The sequence below is a fragment of the Monodelphis domestica genome, chromosome 2 (assembly GCF_027887165.1).
Source record: "Monodelphis domestica isolate mMonDom1 chromosome 2, mMonDom1.pri, whole genome shotgun sequence".
Taxonomy (NCBI): Eukaryota; Metazoa; Chordata; class Mammalia; order Didelphimorphia; family Didelphidae; genus Monodelphis; species Monodelphis domestica.
Window position 1 is genome coordinate 82,565,226 of NC_077228.1, and position 20,232 is coordinate 82,585,457.

Genomic DNA, 20,232 nt, shown 5'->3' on the forward strand with positions numbered 1-20,232 from the left:
GATAACTGGATTAACAGTTAGAGAATGTGGGTTCAAATCCTACCCATCATTTACTGCTTGTATGATCCTTGACAATTAACTTAATCTTTTTGGGCCTCAATTTCCTTACTTGTAACATGATAGGTAAAATATAGACTAAATAGCTTCTAGAAAACCTTCTAGCTACAGTTCTATATGTTTAATAATCATTATATTTATGTAATTTTGTGGCATGGATTCCTTTAAAAGCTTTAATCTGAGTATTTAAAAATATTCCTCCATCATCTGACCTTTTGCTTTCATCATTTTTACAGCTTGTCTGTATCTTAAGCTATTATTCTAATGCAGATACCTAAAGATGATATGCCCATTGTATTTATAATTTCAAAAATGAAGTTTTTAGTTATATTCTCATAATAGACAAGAAAATGGAGACTCCTTGAAATTTACATGCATGTCAATCAAAGTTGTAAATTTTGGCAATAGGGAAAACACCATGGATTTGTACTTTAACTGGTCTCAGTTTAGACCTGAAATATATTTTTAACTATATTTGCTGAATGGAACTTTCTTTTTTTCTTAGTTAAGTATGATTAAGTACATAGGATATTTAAAATTTTTCTTCAAAAAGATTTCAAACTTTATTAAATTGTTCATTATTTTTATAATCCTCAAAAAATTTTATGGATATCTTTCTGATATGAGAAGCCTTTTTTTTTAAAATTTAAATTTATTGCACTTTTTAGTTTCTTTTCCATTAAGGAATTACTTCCTCACAGTGGGTTGGGTCTAAATATCCAGGTTGTAACCTGGAGTATATTTTTATTTTTAACTTTTCCCATACCTTTTATCTTAGAATGAATACTGAGTATTGGTTCCAAGGTAGCCAAGTGGTAAGGGCTGGACTGGTGAGGTTAAGTGACTTGTCTAGGGTCACATGGCTAGAAAGTGTCTGAGGCCATATTTGAACCCAGGCTCATCGCTAGGCCTGGTTCTTTATCCACCGAGCCACTTAGTTGCCCCTTCTGGAGCAATTCTTAAAACTTAAAAAAAAAAAATTCTGAGGAAGAACATTGAACCAACTACATTTAAATATTTTTAGGATGTTAAAGTTAAAATTTTTTTTTCTTCCTATACATAGATCTTGTGTCTTGAATACAGATGGTTTTCATTTTCTTATTAACTTGGAAATTGTTAACAACTTGGAATACATTTAAATGTGAATCTTTCTACAATTCATTAAAAAAATCAATATTACAAATGCAAGATTGAGAAGGCATGGCTAGAAAGCAGTTAGTTTGCAAATGATCTGAGGGTTTTAAGAACTTTTAAGAATGTGAGTCAGTATTGTGATTTGGTAGTCAGGAAAGCTAATGTGATCTTGGGCTGCAATGAAGGAGACCTAGTGGCCAGGAAAAATAAAGTGATAATAATGTTGCTGTCTTCAGCCCTGGCCTGACCACATTGGAAGTAATGTGTTCTGATCCAGGACTATGGTATAGGAAGGACATGGAGAAGCTGTAGAGTGTTCAGAAGAGGGCAGCCAGGATAATGATGGCCTTTGAATTCATGCCCTACAAGTCTGTTGAAGAAGTGGGATATTTAGCCTGGGAAGAGAAGACTGCTAGTGGGGTGGAGAGAGTATAGCAGGGGGTGGGGAGGGCACAGATATGAAAACTGTCTTGAAATATTTGAAAAGCTGTTGCCTGGTAGAGGGATTAGCCATGATCTGCTTTGCCCCAGAGGGCAGAACTAGGAGAATTGGGAGCATATTGCAAAGGACCAATTTGGACTTGATGTAAAGAAGAATGTCTTAATAATTAGAGCTATCCATAAGTTTAATGGGTTTCTTTTATTGTAGTGGGTTCCCCTTCATTTGAGATCTTTAAGCAAAGACCAGATGACCACAAATCTGGTATGTTACAGAAGGGATCCTTTTTTCAGATACAGGTTGGATTAGGTGGCTTCTGAGGTCCCTTCCAATTGTGAAATTCTGTGATTCTGTGATAGATGCAGATAGTAGAAGAGCTTCATGCTGCTCGTGTGGGGAAAAGTATGGATTTGCCAGTGGTGCCAGCTTCTGGAGAGCTGACAAGTATGGAAATTGACTTGGCTGAAGATGATGTGCATCCTTTTGTTGGTATGTCCTCTATATTAACGTTGATGGTTTCACCTGGTCTTTTTCGCATATCAGCACATTAACTCATTATTTTGACTATGTTAAGATCAGGAGGAAATATTGAGTTCAAAATGTTTTAAAGAAATTGTGCATTAATAGTCTCCAGTGACAGATTATAATGTATTTCCAGTATTCTCCCCTGTCATAATTTGTTATAGTCTTTAAGTTACAAGGCAGTTAGGTATGGTTTTTGCTTTATGACACAAGATTTTTTACTATAATAAACAAAATTGTACTTTTTACTTAATTTGGGTAAGTGATAGCCATCAAAGTTTGACCTTTCAGTTTTTTACTCTTAACTGTAATTGCATACTAATGAAGATTTTTTTTTTCTCTGTTAAGGCACTGACTGGATGTAATGTAAATTGTAATGTGTGGAGGAAGTGTCATCTTGAATTTATCCTGGTTATACAGTCAGGTCTTGGTTATCCTTGGTAATGGGAAGGAATAGTGGTATAGACAATCCCCAAATCATTTATTGACTTTGGAATGCATAATATTATTTTCCTGATTAATTATATTTAGTTATAAACTGATGTTAATATTAGCTTATAATTAATGAACACACTAACTAATGACAGAGTAAGGAGGCTTAAAAGCATAAGTGGGGGGCAGCTGGGTAGCACAATGGTTTGAGAGTTAGGCCCAGAGATGGGAGGTCCTAGGTTCAAATCTGGCCTCATACCCTTCCTAGTTGTGTGTCCCTAGGCAAGTCACTTAAACCCCATTGCCTAGCCCTTACCACTCTTCTGCCTTGCAACCAATACAGTATTGATTCCAAGATGGAAGGTAAGGGTTTAAAAAAAAAGCACATAAGTGACAAGGGGAAGTCTATTTAATTCAAAAAGCAAAATTACCTATTGTGATAGGGAGAGAGAAAATTTTAGATGAGGAAGCATGTTCATTGCTCTCATGGACTTTGTAGTATTTAAGATAAATAGACACAAACAAGTTCACTATAGAGTTACAGTGCAATTGAAGTCAGAGATGTGTAGGGCTATTATCAATAGGGCATATTAAGTAAAGTTTCATGGAGAAGGTAGAATTTGAATTGTGCTTTATAGAATGATTATTAATTCACTGGGTAAATAGGTGAAGTAGAAACCTTGTAGGAGAAGGGAATAGTCACGAACAAAGGTACAGAATCAAGAAAGAGTTGAGTGTGTTTGAGATATTGACTGGTTATTGAGAGACTGTTTAGTAGAGTGAGGAATCTGTTTAGGGGTATAATGTGAGATGAGGCTGGAAAGATAGGTATCATATTGAGGTCTCTGAATGTAGATAAAGGAATTTGGATTTTATGCAGTAGGGAGTTAATGAAGATTGCTAGCTAGAGGAATGATTTGGCAGGTCTTTATATAAGGCAGTGGTATATAAATGGTATGGAAAGTGTGAAAATGATTGGATTGGGAGGTAGGGAGACCTATTTGGAGGTTATTGGAGTAGTACCAGAAGGTAGTAAGGAAGGCCTTCTATGATTATTGCTGGGGGAATAGTAAGGGAGGGAATAGTAAGAGATTTTGGAAGTTTAAGGGACCGTACAGAATTGAGCATGAGAGTTGAGGCAGCAAAAAAATAGGTGAACATGGTTTTGGAACTCAGAGACTGAGTACAGAGAGTCCTAACAAGAAAGTAAAATTGTAAGAAGTAGCAGGATTTGGGTGAAAGTTGATAAGCTTGGTTTTGGATTGTTGAATTTGCGGTGCTTGTGGGAAATTAAGAGGTAGAAATTCTATAGGCATCTTTAAGCTTTATGATATATCCAAATCTCAGATGAGGAATCTGGGTTTGAGCTTTATATTTGGGAACTTTCTTTTAGAAATAGGTGATACCATGGAAGTGAATAAGATTGCCACGGGGGAAAGAAGATAAAGGCAACAGCAAGGCTAAAAACGAAATATTTATTAAAGAGTCCAAAAGAGAATTAGGAACCTGTGAGAGAACTGACAAAATGTTATAAAGATTGGACTAAGAACCAAATGAGGGTAGTATGCATAATGCTAATTAAGGATGAGTATCTAATAAAGAAGGTGTGATCAAAGGTGTCAGATATTAGAGAGGAGGCAAAGAGAATAGGAACTGGAACATGACTATTTGACTGTTAGCATGTCACTGATGTCTTTTGAGAGAGCAGTTCAGTAATATGAGATGCAAATTAGTTCAATTCAAGAGCATTTATCTCAAGACACTAGTATAGGGTTACAGAGAAGAAAATGAAAATCTCTGACCTTAAGGAGCTTATGTTCTACTTGAGACACAGAAGCCTTACCATGAAGATGCTGAAGAGGAGATATTGCATGTAGATAGTTTTTCTGCCTCCCCAAAAGTTTGTGGTGAAGGAGAGGTAAGAGGAGAGAAATGATAGCTGGATAATATAGAAAGGTCAAGGGAAGGCCCTTTTTTTTTTTCAAATTGGGAGAAATTAAGAAAGTTTCTTAATCATATGGTAAAGAGCCAGTGAGAAGAAGAGTTTGACATGCATGAGGGAAGGGGGAGTGATTGGTAGAATATGTCTTGAATCAGTCAGGAAAGAATAGAGGGATAATTTTCAGTCTTGAATTTGAAATTTGCTGTAGGTATTCATAAAGTAAATAACTTGTGGGTAATTGGACATTGATTTCATTGAAATCAATGTCTTGTCAAGGTAGAAGACTGTCTTCCTATTTCTAGATTACATTTTTATGAGTTAAATTCAACAAACAGAATTTTATATATTATGTAAAATATTTTAAAGAATAATATAATATTAAAACATTGGTGTGCCTTTTTTTTCCTGTTCAGAGAATACTGCTTCAGATAAAAAACTTTTAATTGTTATTGACACAAATATTCTGATGAATCATCTCAAGTTTCTTGGAATTTTGAAGACGATGGATGTCCCAGGTATTCATATTTCCTGATTCTTACTAGAGAGTGTCTCACAAATTACTAGAGATCACAATATCAAAATTCTTATTTCTGTTGTGCTTTAGGGTTTACAAAGCACTTTACTAAATAATTGCTTTGAGGTAGAAGATGCAAGTATTATTCCCTTTTTACAAAACAATGAAAGGAACCCAGAAAGGTTTAAAGGTGATTTATCAGTAATTACCAAGTGAACCAAGACTAAAACAAGGTCATCAGAAATCGTATAAAGAATTTTTTTTCTGTCACACCACTTCCCTTCAATTACAGTATTAACTTGTGAACTTCCCAGAGAAGGACAAAGTATTTTCTTATGCTTGCCAAAATAATTTTATTTAGTAAATTCTATACTTGCTAATCACAATAAAATGGGATCTTCAGAGATTGCCCTAGCAATGCAAAATCTTATGCTTTCCTTTTTATTAAAAAAAAAATCTAATTTTAACATCTAAAAAAATTTTGAGTTTCAAATGCTCTCCCTCTTTCTACTCTCCCTTATCCATTTAGAAGGCAAGTAATGTATCAGTTATACATATGAAATCATGCAAATAATTTTTCCATATTAGCCATCTTACCAAAAAACCTCAACATAAACCCCCCAAAATAAAGAAACTGAAGAATTTGCATTGACCTGTACTCAGACTTAATTTCTTTCCTCTCCGGAGGTGGATAGCATTTTTCCATCATGATTCCTTTGGGTCATTGTATTGATCAGAGTAGCCAAGTCTGTATATAATGTTCTCCTGGTTCTGTCACTTCACTATACATCAGTTCATATAAGATTTCCTAGATTTTCCTGAAACCATCCTGCTCTTTATTTCTTATACTACAATCATATTCTATCATTGTCATATACCATAATTTGTTTAATTGAATCATGTAATTGATGGACATCTCCTCAGTTTTTATTTCTTTGCCATACCAAAAGGAGCTGCCTGCTGTAAATATTTTTGTGCATTTGGATCCTTTTCCTTTTTCTTTAATCTCTTTGGATTACATACCTAGTAGCAGTGTTGCTTGCTTGGTCAAAGGCTATATACAATTTTATAGCCCTTGGGCATAATTAATTCTTTTTTCCTGAACTCCTTTTAAATACATGTGTAGATAGTTAACCTCAACTTAATTATAAGGTCTTTGATAGTTAGGAAGATAGCTTATATTTTTTTGTAAAGCCAGTGTGCCTAGTATAGATGTCAGAATATATATTGTTGATTTGATAAGATACTTGAATTTTCCAGGATTTGATAAACTTGTATTGATAATTCCTTGGGTGGTTGTGCAAGAACTAGACCGCATGAAAGCTGGGAAATTACTGAAGCATGCACAGCACAAAGCTATACCTGCAGTTCATTTCATCAATAACTGTCTCAGAAGTCAAGATGGAACGCTGTGGGGTCAATCTATTCAACTTGCGTCTCAAAAACTTTGTAAGTATCCCATGGATGTAAGTATCACTGAATGGGTTATGGTGCTAAACACTCTACTCAGGCTACATATGGCCTTGAGATAAAGGGAAATGATTCAAAAACTTAATTTTCCTTTGGTAAAAAATGATTGACATCAACAACAAAAATTGCACTTTTAATTGTAATTTTTCATTTTTTAAGTTGTATAATTAATATGTAAACTAGAGATTTAGTAAGAAGTTTCTATGCTATGTAACTATCATTTTTTATTCCTTTTTAAAATTGCTGCATAATATTAATTGTTGAGTGATAAGCCTATGGTGCATTTTTCTATATCTTCAATTTTTTTTAGGTTGTATTTGCCTCTGTTAGACTGATTTGTTAAGAACAGGAACAATCTCAAATTTTTTTTGTTCCCCCAATGCTTGGCACATACCAAATTTTTAACAAATGCTTTTTCATTCATTCATATCAGGTTTTGACTGGTTGTAATTATGGGTAGATGTGTGTTTGGATTTCTATAATAATGAAGTGCTGTATAATACAAATTTTCCACATTTTTTCTCCCTTAATCTAGTATCTAACTTAGAATTTTTAGGCATGTTATGAATAGTGCCTATAAAATTAATTAACACATTTTTCTGATGTTTTGTTTTATTTTTCCAAAAGGGTCTCTTTCTTCATAGCTCAATGTCTTTAATTTATAAATTTTCAAAAAAATATTCTTCAAGATGTGATACATTATTAGAATCTACTGTAGTACAGCTTTTTTTTTTTTACCATATTTCCTCACTTTAACACAGAAAGGAGTTTCATTAGAGAGAGTCTAGAAGAGGTGTTGTTACTGTCCATTTTGGGTAAAACGTGAATTTTTATTTTTACTTTTTTGCATTTTTATTTTATTTTATTTTTAAATTTAAAAATGTTTACAAAATATTTAGAAATTTCCACACGAGTTTTCTGAAGTTATATATCCAAATTATCTCCCTTCCTTTCTTCCCTCCCTCCTCATGAAGCTGACAAGCAATTCAATCTGAGTTATACATATATTATCACGCAAAACATGTTTCCATATTATTCATTTTTATAAAATTCCAACCCTAAAACATATACCCCTCCAAAGAAGTGCTAAATTATATGCTTTCATTTGCATTCCTACTCCTATAATTCCTTCTCTGGAGGTAGAGAGCATTCTTTGTCCTAAGTCTCTCAGAATTGTACTGGATAGGTTGCATTGCTGCTAGTAGCTAATTCTGTTACATTTGATCTTTCCACAATGTTTCAGTTCCTGTGTACAATGATTTCCTGGTTTTGTTTATTTACTCTGCATTAGTTCATGAAGGTCTTTTCAGCTCTTTCTGAAATCATCCTGTTCATCATTCCTTATAGCATAATTGTATTCCATCATATATCACAGTTTGTTCAGCCATTATCCAGTTGAAGGGCATCCCCTCATTTTCCAATTTTTTGCCACCACAAACAGCGTGGCTATGAATATTTTTGTACAAATAGGTCCTTTTCCATTAAAAAAAAATATCTTTGGCATACAGACCTAGTTGTGGTATTACTGGGTTAAAGGGTATGCATTGTTTTATAGCTCTTTGGACACAATTCCAAATTGCCCTGCAGAATAGTTAGATCAGTTCACAAATTCACCAACAATACATCAGTGCCCTCCAGTTTTGCCACATCCCCTCCAACATTTATCATTTGTCTCTACTGTCATATTAGCCAATCTGATAGCTGTGAGGTGATACCTCAGAATTGTTTTAATGTACATTTCTTTTTTTTATTTTAAATTTTTATTTTTAATTTCAAACATTGTTCCTTGGTTACAAAAATAATTTTCTTTTCCTCCCTCCCCTTCCCCTACCCCAGCCATAGCCGATGTGCAGTTTGACTGGTTATTCCATGTGTTCTTGATCAGAACCTCTTTCCATGTTGTTGGTATTTGCAATAGGATGTTCATTTGGAGTCTTATTTCCCCATTTATATCCCCTTTGACCCATGTCATTAAGCAGTAGTTTTTCTTTAGTGTTTTTACTCCCACAGTTTTTCCTCTGAATGTGGATAGTATTCTTTCTCCTGTACCCTTCTGGGTTGTTCAGGATCGATGCATTACCACCAATGAGGAGTCTATTACCTTCGATTATACCACAGTGTATCAGTCTCTGTGTACAGTGTTCTCCTGGCTCTGCTCCTCTCTCTGCATCATTTCCTGGAGGTTGTTCCAGTCCCAATGGAATTCCTCCACTTTATTATTCCTTTGAGCACAATAGTATTCCATCACCAACATATACCACAGTTTGTTCAGCTATTCCCCAACTGGAGGGCATCCTCTCGTTTTCCAATTTTTTGCCACGACAAAGAGCGCAGCTATGAATATTCTTGTACAGGTCTTTTTCCTTATTATTACTTTGGGATACAAACCCAGCAATACTATGGCTGGATCAAAGGGCAGACAGTATTTTATCGCCCTTTGGGCATAGTTCCAGATTGCCCTCCAGAATGGCTGAATCAATTCACAACCCCACCAGCAATGAATTAATGTCCCCACTTTGCCACATCCCCTCCAGCATTCATTACTTTCCATAGCTGTCATGTTAGCTAATCTGCTAGGTGTGAGGTGATACCTCAGAGTGGTTTTGATTTGCATCTCGGATTATAAGAGATTTAGAACACTTTTTCATGTGATTATTAATGGTTTTGATTTCTTTGACTGAAAATTGCCTATTCATGTCCCTTGCTCATTTATCAATTGGGGAATGGCTTGATTTTTTTGTACAATTGGTTTAGCTCTTTATAAATTTGAGTAATTAGACCTTTGTCGGAGTTTTTTGTTATGAAGATTGTTTCCCAGTTTGTTATTTCCCTTCTGATTTTGGTTACATTGGTTTTCCTTTTACAGGATCTTTTTAATTTGATGTAGTCAAAATTATTTATTTTACATTTTGTGACTCTTTCTTTTTTTTCTTTTAAATATATTTTATTTGATCATTTCCAAGCATTATTCGTTAAAGACATAGATCATTTTCTTTTCCTCTCCCCCACCCCCCATAGCCGACGCGTAAGTCCACTGGGCATTAGATGTTTTCTTGATTTGAACCCATTGCTTTGTTGATAGTATTTGCATTAGAGTGTTCATTTAGAGTCTATCCTCTGTCATGTCCCCTCAACCTCTGTATTCAGGCAGTTGCTTTTCCTCGGTGTTTCCACTCCCATAGTTTATCCTTTGCTTATGAATGGTGTTTTTTTCTCCTGGATCCCTGCAAGTTGTTCAGGGACATTACACCGCCACTAATGGAGAAGTTCATTACGTTCGATTATACCACAGTGTATTAGTCTCTGTGTACAATGTTCTCCTAGTTCTGCTCCTCTCGCTCTGCATCACTTCCTGGAGGTTGTTCCAGTCTCCATGGAACTCCTCCACTTTATTATTCCTTTGAGCACAATAGTATTCCATCACCAACATATACCACAGTTTGTTCAGCCATTCCCCAATTGATGGGCATCCCCTCGTTTTCCAGTTTTGGGCCACCACAAAGAGCGCAGCTATGAATATTTTTGTACAAGTCTTTGTGTCCATTATCTCTTTGGGGTACAGACCCAGCAGTGCTATGGCTGGGTCAAAGGGTAGATATTCTTTTGTCGCCCTTTGGGCATAGTTCCAAATTGCCCTCCAGAATGGTTGGATCAGTTCACAGCTCCACCAGCAATGAATTAATGTCCCTACTTTGCCACATCCCCTCCAGCATTCATTACTTTCCTTTGCTGTTATGTTAGCCAATCTGCTAGGTGTGAGGTGATACCTCAGTGTTGTTTTGATTTGCATCTCTCTGATTATAAGAGATTTAGAACACTTTTTCATGTGCTTGTTAATAGTTTTGATTTCTTTATCTGAGAACTGCCTATCCATTTCCCTTGCCCATTTATCAATTGGAGAATGGCTTGATTTTTTGTACAATTGATTTAGCTCATTATAAATATGAGTAATTAAACCTTTGTCAGAGGTTTCTATGAAGATTTTTTCCCAATTTGTTGTTTCCCTTCTGATTTTAGTTATATTGGTTTTGTTTGTACAAAAGCTTTTTAGTTTGATGTAGTCAAAATTATTTATTTTACATTTTGTGACTCTTTCTAAGTCTTGCTTGGTTTTGAAATCTTTCCCTTCCCAAAGATCAGACATGTATACTATTTTGTGTTCACCTAATGTACTTATAGTTTCCTTTTTTATGTTCAGAATATTCACCCATTCTGAGTTTATCTTGGTGTAGGGTGTGAGGTCTTGGTCCAAGCCTACTCTCTCCCACACTGTCTTCCAATTTTCCCAACAATTTTTATCAAATAATCGATTTTTGTCCCAAAAGCTAGGGTCTTTAGATTTGTCATAGGCTTTTGCTGAGGTCCCTTATCCCAAGTCTATTCCACTGATCCTCCTTTCTGTCTCTTAGCCAGTACCAAATTGTTTTGATGACCACTGCTTTATAGTATAGTTTGAGGTCTGGGATTGAAAGGCTGCCTTCCTTTGAATTTTTTTCATGATTTCCCTGGATATTCTTGATCTTTTGTTCTTCTAAATGAACTTTGTTATGGTTTTTATCTAATTCCGTAAAAAAAGTTTTTTGGAAGTTTGATGGGTATGGCACTAAATAAATGGATAAATTTGGGTAGGATGGTCATTTTTATTATGTTAGCTCATCCCACCCATGAGCAGTTAAGTTTTTCTTATTGCTCAGATCTAGTTTTAGTTGTGTGGAAAGTGTTTTGTAGTTGTGTTCATGTAGTTCCTATGTTTCTCTTGGGAGATAGATTCCTAAGTATTTTATATTGTTTAAGGTGATTTTGAATGGGATTTCTCTTTCTAATTCCTGCTGCTGTGATGTGTTGGAGATATATAGAAATGCTGATGACTTATGTGGGTTTATTTTGTATCCTGATACTTTGCTAGAGTTGTTGATTATTTCTACTAGCTTTTTAGTTGATTCTCTAGGATTCTTTAAGTAGACTATCATATCATCCACTAAGAGTTATAGCTTGGTCTCCTCGTTGCCAACTTTAATAACTTCAATTTCTTTTTCTTCTCTAATTGCTACTGCTAGTGTTTCTAGTACAATGTTAAATAATAAATAATAGATAATGGGCATCCTTGTTTCACTCCTGATCTTATTGGGAATGCATCTAGTTTATCCCCATTGCAGATGATGTTTGCTGATGGTTTTAAATACATACTGTTTATTATTTATAGGAAAGACCCTTCTATTCCTATGCTTTCTAGTGTTTTAAATAGGAATGGGTGTTGTATTTTGTCAAAGGCTTTTTCTGCGTCTATTGAGATAATCATGTGATTTTTGTTGGTTTGCATGTTGATATGGTCAATTATGTGGATGGTTTTCCTAATAATGAACTATTCTTGCATTCCTGGTATACTTGATCATAGTGAATGACCCTCCTGATCACTTGCTGGAGTATTTTTGCTAGTATCCTGTTTAAGATTTTTGCATCTATGTTCATTAGGGAGATTGGTCTGTAGTTTTCTTTCTCCGTTTTTGACCTACTTGGCTTTGGAATCAGTACCATATTTGTGTCATAAAAGGAATTTAGTAGAACTCCCTCTTTGCTTATTATGTCAAATAGTTTGTATAGTATTGGGATTAGCTCTTCTTTGAATGATTGATAGAATTCACTTGTGAATCCATCAGGCTCTGGGGATTCTTTCTTAGGAAGTTCTTTGATGGCCTGTTGGATTTCTTTTTCTGATATGGGATTAATTAAGAATTCTGTTTCTTCGTCTGTTAGTCTAGGCATTTTATATTTTTGTAAATATTCATGCATATCACCTAGATCGGCATATTTATTGCCATATAGTTGGGCAAAGTAGTTTTAAATTATTGCCTTAATTTCCTCTTCATTGGAGGTGAGCTCCCCCTTTTCATCTATGATACTGTTAATTTGCTTTTCTTTCCTTTTTTTAATTAGATTGACCAGTACTTTTTCTATTGTTTGTTTTTTTTTAAGTACCAGCTTCTGGTCTTATTTATTAGTTCAATAGTTCTATCACTTTCAATTTTATTAATTTCTCCCTTAATTTTTAGGGTCTTTAATTTGGTTTTCTTCTGGGGTTTTTTAATTTGTTCACTTTCAAGTTTTTTGATTTGCATGTCCAATTCATTGATCTCTACCCTCCCTAATTTGTTAATATATGCACTCAAGGATAGGAATTTTCCTCTGAGTACTGCTTTGGCTGCCTCCCATAATGTTTGAAAGGATGTCTCACCATTGTCATTTTCTTCAATGAAATTATTAATTGTTTCTATGATTTGTTCTCTAACCAATTTTGGAATTATCATATTATTTAATTTCTTATTGGTTTTTAATTTGGCTTTCCATGTACCCTTAATGATCATTATTTTTATTGCCTTATTATCTGAAAAGGTTGCATTTATTATTTCTGCTTTTCTGTATTTCTATGCCATGTTTTTATGACCTAGTGTATGGTCAGTCTTTGTGAATGTGCATGTGCTGCTGAAAAGAAGGTGTATTCCTTTTTGTCCCTATTTATTTTTCTCCATATATCTATTAACTCTAATTTTTCTAAGATTTCATTCACTTTTTTACCTCTTTCTTATTTATTTTTTGATTTGAATTATCTAAATTTGATAGTGGTTGGTTCAAGTCTCCCACTAATATAGTTTTACTATCTATTTCCTCCTTTAATTTTCCTAGTTTCTCCATTAGAAATTTGGGTGCTATACCATTTGGTGTATACACATGTTGATTAGTGATATTTCCTCATTGTCTATACTCCCTTTTATCAGGATGTATTTCCCTTCCCTATCCTTTTTAATCAGGTCTATTTTTGCTTTGGCTTTGTCAGATTTCATGATTGCTACTCCTGCCTTCTTTCTATCAGTTGAGGCCCAATAGGTCTTACTCCAACCTTTAATTTTGACCTTGTGAGTATCTCCCTGCCTTATGTGTGTTTTTTTCTTTTTCTTTTTAAACCCTTACCTTCCGTCTTGGAGTCAATACTGTGTATTGGTTCCAAGGCAGAAGAGTGGTAAGGGCTAGGCAATGGGGGTCAAGTGACTTGCCCAGGGTCATACAGCTGGGAAGTGTCTGAGGCCAGATTTGAACCTAAGACCTCCCGTCTCTAGGCCTGGCTCTCAATCTACTGAGCTATCCAGCTGCCCCCATGTGTGTTTCTTGAAGACAGCATATGCTAGGGTTTGGGATTCTAATCCATTCTGCTCTTCATCTACGTTTTATGGGTGAGTTCATCCCATTCTTGTTCAAAGTTATGATTGTCACATGTGAATTCCCTGGCATTTTGATCTGCTTTCCTAATTCTGACCTTTCTTTTGCTATAACTTTTTAAACCAGTGGTTTGCTTTAAATCAGTCCCCCTAGTCCCCTCCCTTGATATGCTTCCCTTTCTAGCCCCTCCCTTTTTGTTCCCTTCTTGTTTTTTTAATTTTTTTTTTTAGAGTCTGTTAATTTCCCTCTCCCCTCTCCTTCCCTCCCTTTTTGTACTCCCTGCTCCCTCCCCCCCTTAATTTTCCCTTCTCCCTTACCCTGTTGGATAAGATAGAATTCAAGATCCCAGTGGATCTAGATGCTCTTCCCTCTCAGAGTTGATTTCACTGAGAGTAAGGTTTAAGTAATACCAATCAACACTCTCTTCCTCTCATTCTTGTAAGAGAATTCTATCCCCTCCCCTTCCCATGTGTATCTTTGTGTGGCAAAGATTATTCTATTTAATTTATTTCTATTTATTCACATATATCTTGGTATCATCATAGATTCACCCCCTTCCTTTTTCTTTCTTTTCCCCCCTCCTTTCTCCATATCATCTTAATGCCCCAATCTTTCCCTATGAGTGATTCTTCTAATTACTCTAATAATGCATACAGTTTTTGAGAGTTACTCATAACATTTCCCCCACATATTAATATATATAATTTGATCTAAATGTAGTCCTTATAGAAGAGAGCTTCAGTAAAAGAAAAAAACCATTTTTCTTCTTTTCCTTTTCTTTCATATTTACCTTTTCATGTTTCTCTTGCTCTTTGTGTTTGGATATCAAACTTTCTACTGAGTTCTGGTCTTTTCTTTACAAATACTTAGAAATCTTCTATTTTGTTGAATGCCCATACTTTCCTTTGGAAGTATATAGTCAATTTTGATGGATAGCTGATTCTTGGTTGAAGACCCAGTTCTCTTGCTTTTCTGAATATCGTGTTCCAGGCTTTGGGGTCATTCAGTGTGGAAGCTGTCAAGTGTTGTGTGATCCTGATTGGTGCTCTTTGTATCTGAATTGTCTCTTTGTGGCTTCTTGTAGGATTTTTTCCTTAGCTTGAAAGCTTTGGAATTTGGCAATTACATTCCTGGGAGTTGTCTTTTGGGGATTTAGTGTAGAGGGTGTTCTACGAACTCTTTCAATGCCTATTTTGCCTGGATGATATCTTGTATTATGATGTCAAGATTCCTGTTTATTTCTGGCTTTTCAGGTAGACTAATGATTCTCAGATTGTTTCTCCTTCCTCTGTTTTCCTGATCTGTCACCTTGTCTTTGAGATATTTTATGTTTTCTTCTAAGTTCCTAGTCTTTTGTCTTTGCTTTATTAATTCTTGCTGTTTTGCAAGCTCATTGTCTTCCAGTTGCCTAATTCTGGTCTTTAAAGACTGGTTTTCCTTTTCAGTTTGGTCCATCCTGCTTTTTGAATCTTCCACCTCTTTCTCCAATTGGGAGTTCTTGACCCTCAGATTGTTGTATTCTCTTTGCATTAGTTCCCATTTTTTCCTGCCTGAAGGCTTCCATCTTTTTGATAACCTCCAATTTAAATTCTTCAAAAGCTTGTGGACAATTTCCATTTGTTTTGGAGCATTTATTTGGGTTTCCTCTTCTACTATTTCCTCTGTATTCTGTATTTTTCCTCTGTAAAAACTATCCAAAGTTAACCCCTTCTTCTTGCTTTTCTTCACTTGGGAAGTTGTTATTGGGCACTGTTTGCCATCTCTATGGTTTTTCCTTTCCTTTCCAGTCAGAAATCTGAGTGAGGAGGGCTGGCTCTCTGTGTATGGATCTAATGATCAAGGCTTTTTGCCTCGGGCAAGCTCTTGCTTCTTTGTAGCTGTGCTATCTTCCCTGGGCAACCCAAGGTCTGCCTTTCCCTGCATGCTGGCGTTTCGGGTATTACTGCTCTTGGGTGTAAGTCCTTGGTGGTCTTAGTCAACTCCTAAGACCTATAGGTGCCCTTTGCTCACTCCAGGGGTGCCCTTCGCACACTCGTTTATTATGGTGCGCTGGTTCAGAGCGCCTGAGTTCTGAGCTCCCCTTGCCTGCCTGCTGGGGTTTCGGGTGTTACTGCTCTCTGGGGTAAGTCTTTGGTGGTTTTAGTAGCTCCCAAGACCTGGAGTTGCCCGTTGCTCACTCCTGGTGTGCCCCTCCCTCACTTGTTGGTTCTGGCATGACTTTAACTCTGGCTCCTTAGGTGTGATGGGGGAGGGTAGGTCAGCTCAAGTTTGGGGAGCTTTTTTGTTCCCTTATAGTGTGGAAATGCTTGAATCCCAGTGGAAATGCTTGAATCCCACGTACCTTCAGTGCTGCACCCTAGTATAGAGTCCCTCCGTTCTTATGAGGATGGTTTTTTGGGCGTCTTTTGAGATCATCTGTATCTTTAGGTCTGAGGAGGGGAAGCGAGCCGCATCTAATCTGCCTTCATGCTTACCTGGAAGTTGAAAACGTGAATTTTTAAAAAGAACCGTATATGTAAATATTACCAATAAAAATAGAATTTTAATGGTTAGATAACTGTAGAATAAACCTGAAATGGCATGAAATTGGGCCTGTTTAATTCAGTCATCTTTTTAGTTCATATTTAAGAATCTTGAATAACAATTTCTCAGAAATCCTTGAGGTATGAGGATTATTTGCTTAACAGAATACTTTTCTTTAATATTTTGTGAACATAATAACAGTAATCTGTATTGACATGGGGGGGGGGGGCTTAAGATTTACAAGCCTTTTTCTTTGGAGATTTGCTATGAAATAGCTGATACACAGTTTATCATCTCCATTTTACAGGGGAGAAAATTGGACCCAGAGAGGCCAAATGATTTGCCTGTGGCACCCTGTATTTCCTCTTTTACAACATCAAAATTCAACAAAAATTACATTTAAAGTTTTTAATTTCTTAGGCTATGTCATTAGTACACAAGGTGAACTACAGATTGAGTAGGAACTATTTTGCTTTTTAGCCATCATTTTTATATTCTTTTAGTAATGAATGAAAGATAAAATTAGGAAACAATAGTTCAGTCTTCTGAGCATATCTTTTTATTAAGCAATGCATGGCAATTGCTCAACAAATTGGTACTAGATCCTTCCTCGCTTAAGTTTGGACCCTAACTCCAGAGGAAACAGATTTTAATATTTTTAAAATAGTTAATAAATAATAATATAATAATAAATAATGTCACCACAAAGAGTGCAGCTATGAATATTCTGGTACAAGTCTTTTTTCTGAATTGGTAGTTTGAAAGCAAAATTATTTATTGAAACAAAGATAAGATCAGTTGTCATAGGATCTTAAATTTTGGTGCTGGAAGGTGCCACAAAAACCGTCCAGCCTAACCTGTTATCTACCTGAGAAGTTATCCAGCTGCCTATTAAAGACATTTAGTGTTGAGACTCATTCCTCCCAAGGGCAGTCCATTTCATTTTCTGGCAGCTCTAATTGTTGAGATGTTTTTCCTTTTATTAAGTTGAAATCAATCCTTTTGCAACTTCTACCTGTTGTCCCAGGCTCTCCCAATTGCTGCCTCTTCCCCCTTTCTATTTTGCAAATAACTCATCTAAATCCCAGAGCAGTTTATTAATTTGCTTATTGTTAGATAGTCAATAAGTGTAGTACTTAAGGTTTAAATCAAGTCTTCTTAATTCAAGTCCTGTGTTATTTTCACCAAACTTCATCAAACTAGCCAATCCTATGCATTCTTTATTTCATAAAGGTTTTCTCATTGTATATAAGTAAGTGAAGCTTTGTGAATATTGAGACTTCATTTCCATGTTGGGTAATGATTATGGAAACTTTGACTTGTGTAGTACAGTGGGAAAGTTCAGATTGGAAATTAGGAAACTTAGGTTCTTCTCTCTCTTTAAAATGGAGTTGACTGAGGTAGTCCCTAAGATCTCTTCCAAATGTGACGCTGTGTTTTTTATGTTGATCTAATCACACATTTTTATAGACCTGAGATACATGTTAGGTAGATTGCATACAGAAATTGTAGTGCATTTTATATCCTTCCCTTCCTCTTCATTTGAAGACTTTTCATTTGCAATGTAAGAATTTTTAATGTATTAATTGACTTTTACTTTTGCTCAATTTGCAGATGGAATGAGTGATGAAAACAATGATGACCGAGTCCTGAAATGCTGCCTTCAGTATCAGAATTTATTTCCATGTTCTGTTGTCATATTGTGCACGTGAGTTTCATGAACAATTCACCGTTTTCAGTATAAAACTACAGATAATTGGATGATGTGAAAAAATGGAAAGAAGATATTATTTCTTCATTTTCAGATCTAAAAACTTATCCAGCTTACCCTCTAATAAGCTTTGGAACACAGTCTTAATTTTTTGCTTGGTCTATTTCTGTTTAAAACATTGTGAAGGCATGTTCATCATGATTTATTAACTTTCTGCCCATCTGACATATTCTGATTATAAAGTACATTACAAACTTTAAAACACTATATAAACCTAAATAAAATAAGTTTTTACACCAGTGATCTTGAATAATGTATTTTTAAGAATTACATTAAAAATAAAAGGCACTATCTAAATAAATGAATTTAGTGTTACCATTTCACAGTTTGAATAGTGGTCAGAAAAGTTAGAAAATATCAGAGAAAATATTAATGAAATGATTTGGTAAAATATAGACAGTTTCTTCCTAACTTAGGAACTTTAGAACAACCTCCCAGTATAAAGATTTCTCTTCCCAATGTATACTCCAATGAAATAGCCTAGCCTAATTCTACTTTTTATATGATAAACTGATGCATTTTCTAATCTATCCTAGACCCAAAGACTTTTTATACGTGTCTAGATTGTATAAGAAAAATTGCATGTTATTTAAGTATTGAGGCATCAGGGCTAGGAAGGAATGATATGAATAAGAGAAGGGAAGTATTGCTTGCTTATTCTCTTGACTGCCACACATAGGAAGGCAACTCAAGCCAGTGTCTGTTTCCATTGTTCCTAATAATAATATCTTTTTGCTAATCTCTAAAATTCATGTTTCTATTTCTGGAAGAAAGAGAAGTATAGAAGCTGAGATTGTTTTCACAGCAGCATGTGAAGTTGGCCTTGAATTCCATAAAATAGGGTCAAATCCTATTCTAACATTTACTAGCTTTGTAATCATGAGCAGGTCACAAGATAACAGTTCAGTCTGTGATAGTGATATGGTTCTGGTAGGTTATTGGTTAAATTTACTAGGATATTACTAGGATATTTTGAGATCTCTATTGTATTATGGAGATTTGACATCTGTCAAGCCATGCAATATTGCAAACTTCTGATGTATACTTACATATAATTCTATGTGCAGTATCATTTCTTGCTCGATATTCAGTATGGTGCTACATTTCTACGGTCTTCAGTGATGTGTTACACTATTAACATTTTCTTGCATAATCAGCATAACTAAGTTCATGCTTTTTAATGATAACTCATATAATTTTGGGGGGGCAGTAATTTGGTCTGATTTACCATTCATAACTCCTGTCATTACAAATACATTTATATTGCTCATCCATTGTTTGACACTTCTTTGACCTCTTGTTGACTGAGTTCATATGGATAGCATTCCCCCTCTCTGTTAACTTTGATTCTGTTTTTGGTTCTTATTTCTTTTGTGGGCTCCCATCTAGAGATAAGCTACTTTTGTTTTCTATAAACAAATTCATTGGTTTATAGCTATTATCATCTTTGATATTTGCTCGTTGGAATCTATTCTAAGACTGTTTATTATTCTTCCTCCTTTTTGATGTTGTAGTGTTGATGTGTTTAGAGTTGACTTAAAGTGATGGTCCTGTTTTTTATTTACATTGTAATGGTTTTTGTTAGTCTACTGTACAAGTCTATTATGTTGTACTTTATAGTTCTAAAAGTATACATCAACACTACTATTGTGTAAGTGCTATTTTCTTTGAACATGTTCATCTCATTCAGTTTTGGTATCAGAAAGCCAGTAAGTCTCTTATTTAGCCATATCCTTTCTCATTCTCTTTTTTTTTTTGGCTTGATGTGTCTTGTGTGGAAGAGACATAGCTTTGGATTTCAGTTTGAATTTCATCTCTTTATCTTTCCTTTGCATACATTAAGAATTTTACTTCATCAAGTCCAAATCATTCATCTATATTAAGTGGTTAATAAGATGTTCTGGTTCTTTATTTTGGAAATCATATATTAGCTTTACTTAAAAGAGTTAATAATGGATTTAAAATTGGGCAGAACCATAATGGCCTTAAAATATCTCCCTGAAAAATGCCACATTTTATATTAATTGTTCTTGATGTTCTTAGGTTGGTAACACATTTTAAATAGATAACAGTTTTCCATTAGACATGAAATACTATATATTTTTAGTATGTGAATAAGATGAATTCAGAACTGAGTTAGAATTTTTTTCATAATCAACAAGATATTATATGTATTATGGTGCTTTGGGTACCTTGTCCTTATACAAAGATATAGG

General features: G+C 35.0%; 1 protein-coding gene across 5 annotated transcripts in view; it reads left to right on the top strand.

Annotated features, from left to right (window-relative positions):
* SWT1 (SWT1 RNA endoribonuclease homolog) overlaps window positions 1-20,232 on the top strand; it is a 137,033-nt gene that overhangs the window by 28,354 nt on the left and 88,447 nt on the right. For all 5 annotated transcript variants that reach the window (XM_007480961.3, XM_007480958.3, XM_007480959.2 and 2 more), the window contains 4 exons: window positions 1,990-2,119; window positions 4,940-5,041; window positions 6,301-6,489; window positions 17,860-17,953. In XM_007480961.3, the coding sequence (XP_007481023.2) occupies window positions 1,990-2,119; window positions 4,940-5,041; window positions 6,301-6,489; window positions 17,860-17,953 (515 nt within the window). The remainder of the gene's footprint in view (window positions 1-1,989; window positions 2,120-4,939; window positions 5,042-6,300; window positions 6,490-17,859; window positions 17,954-20,232) is intronic.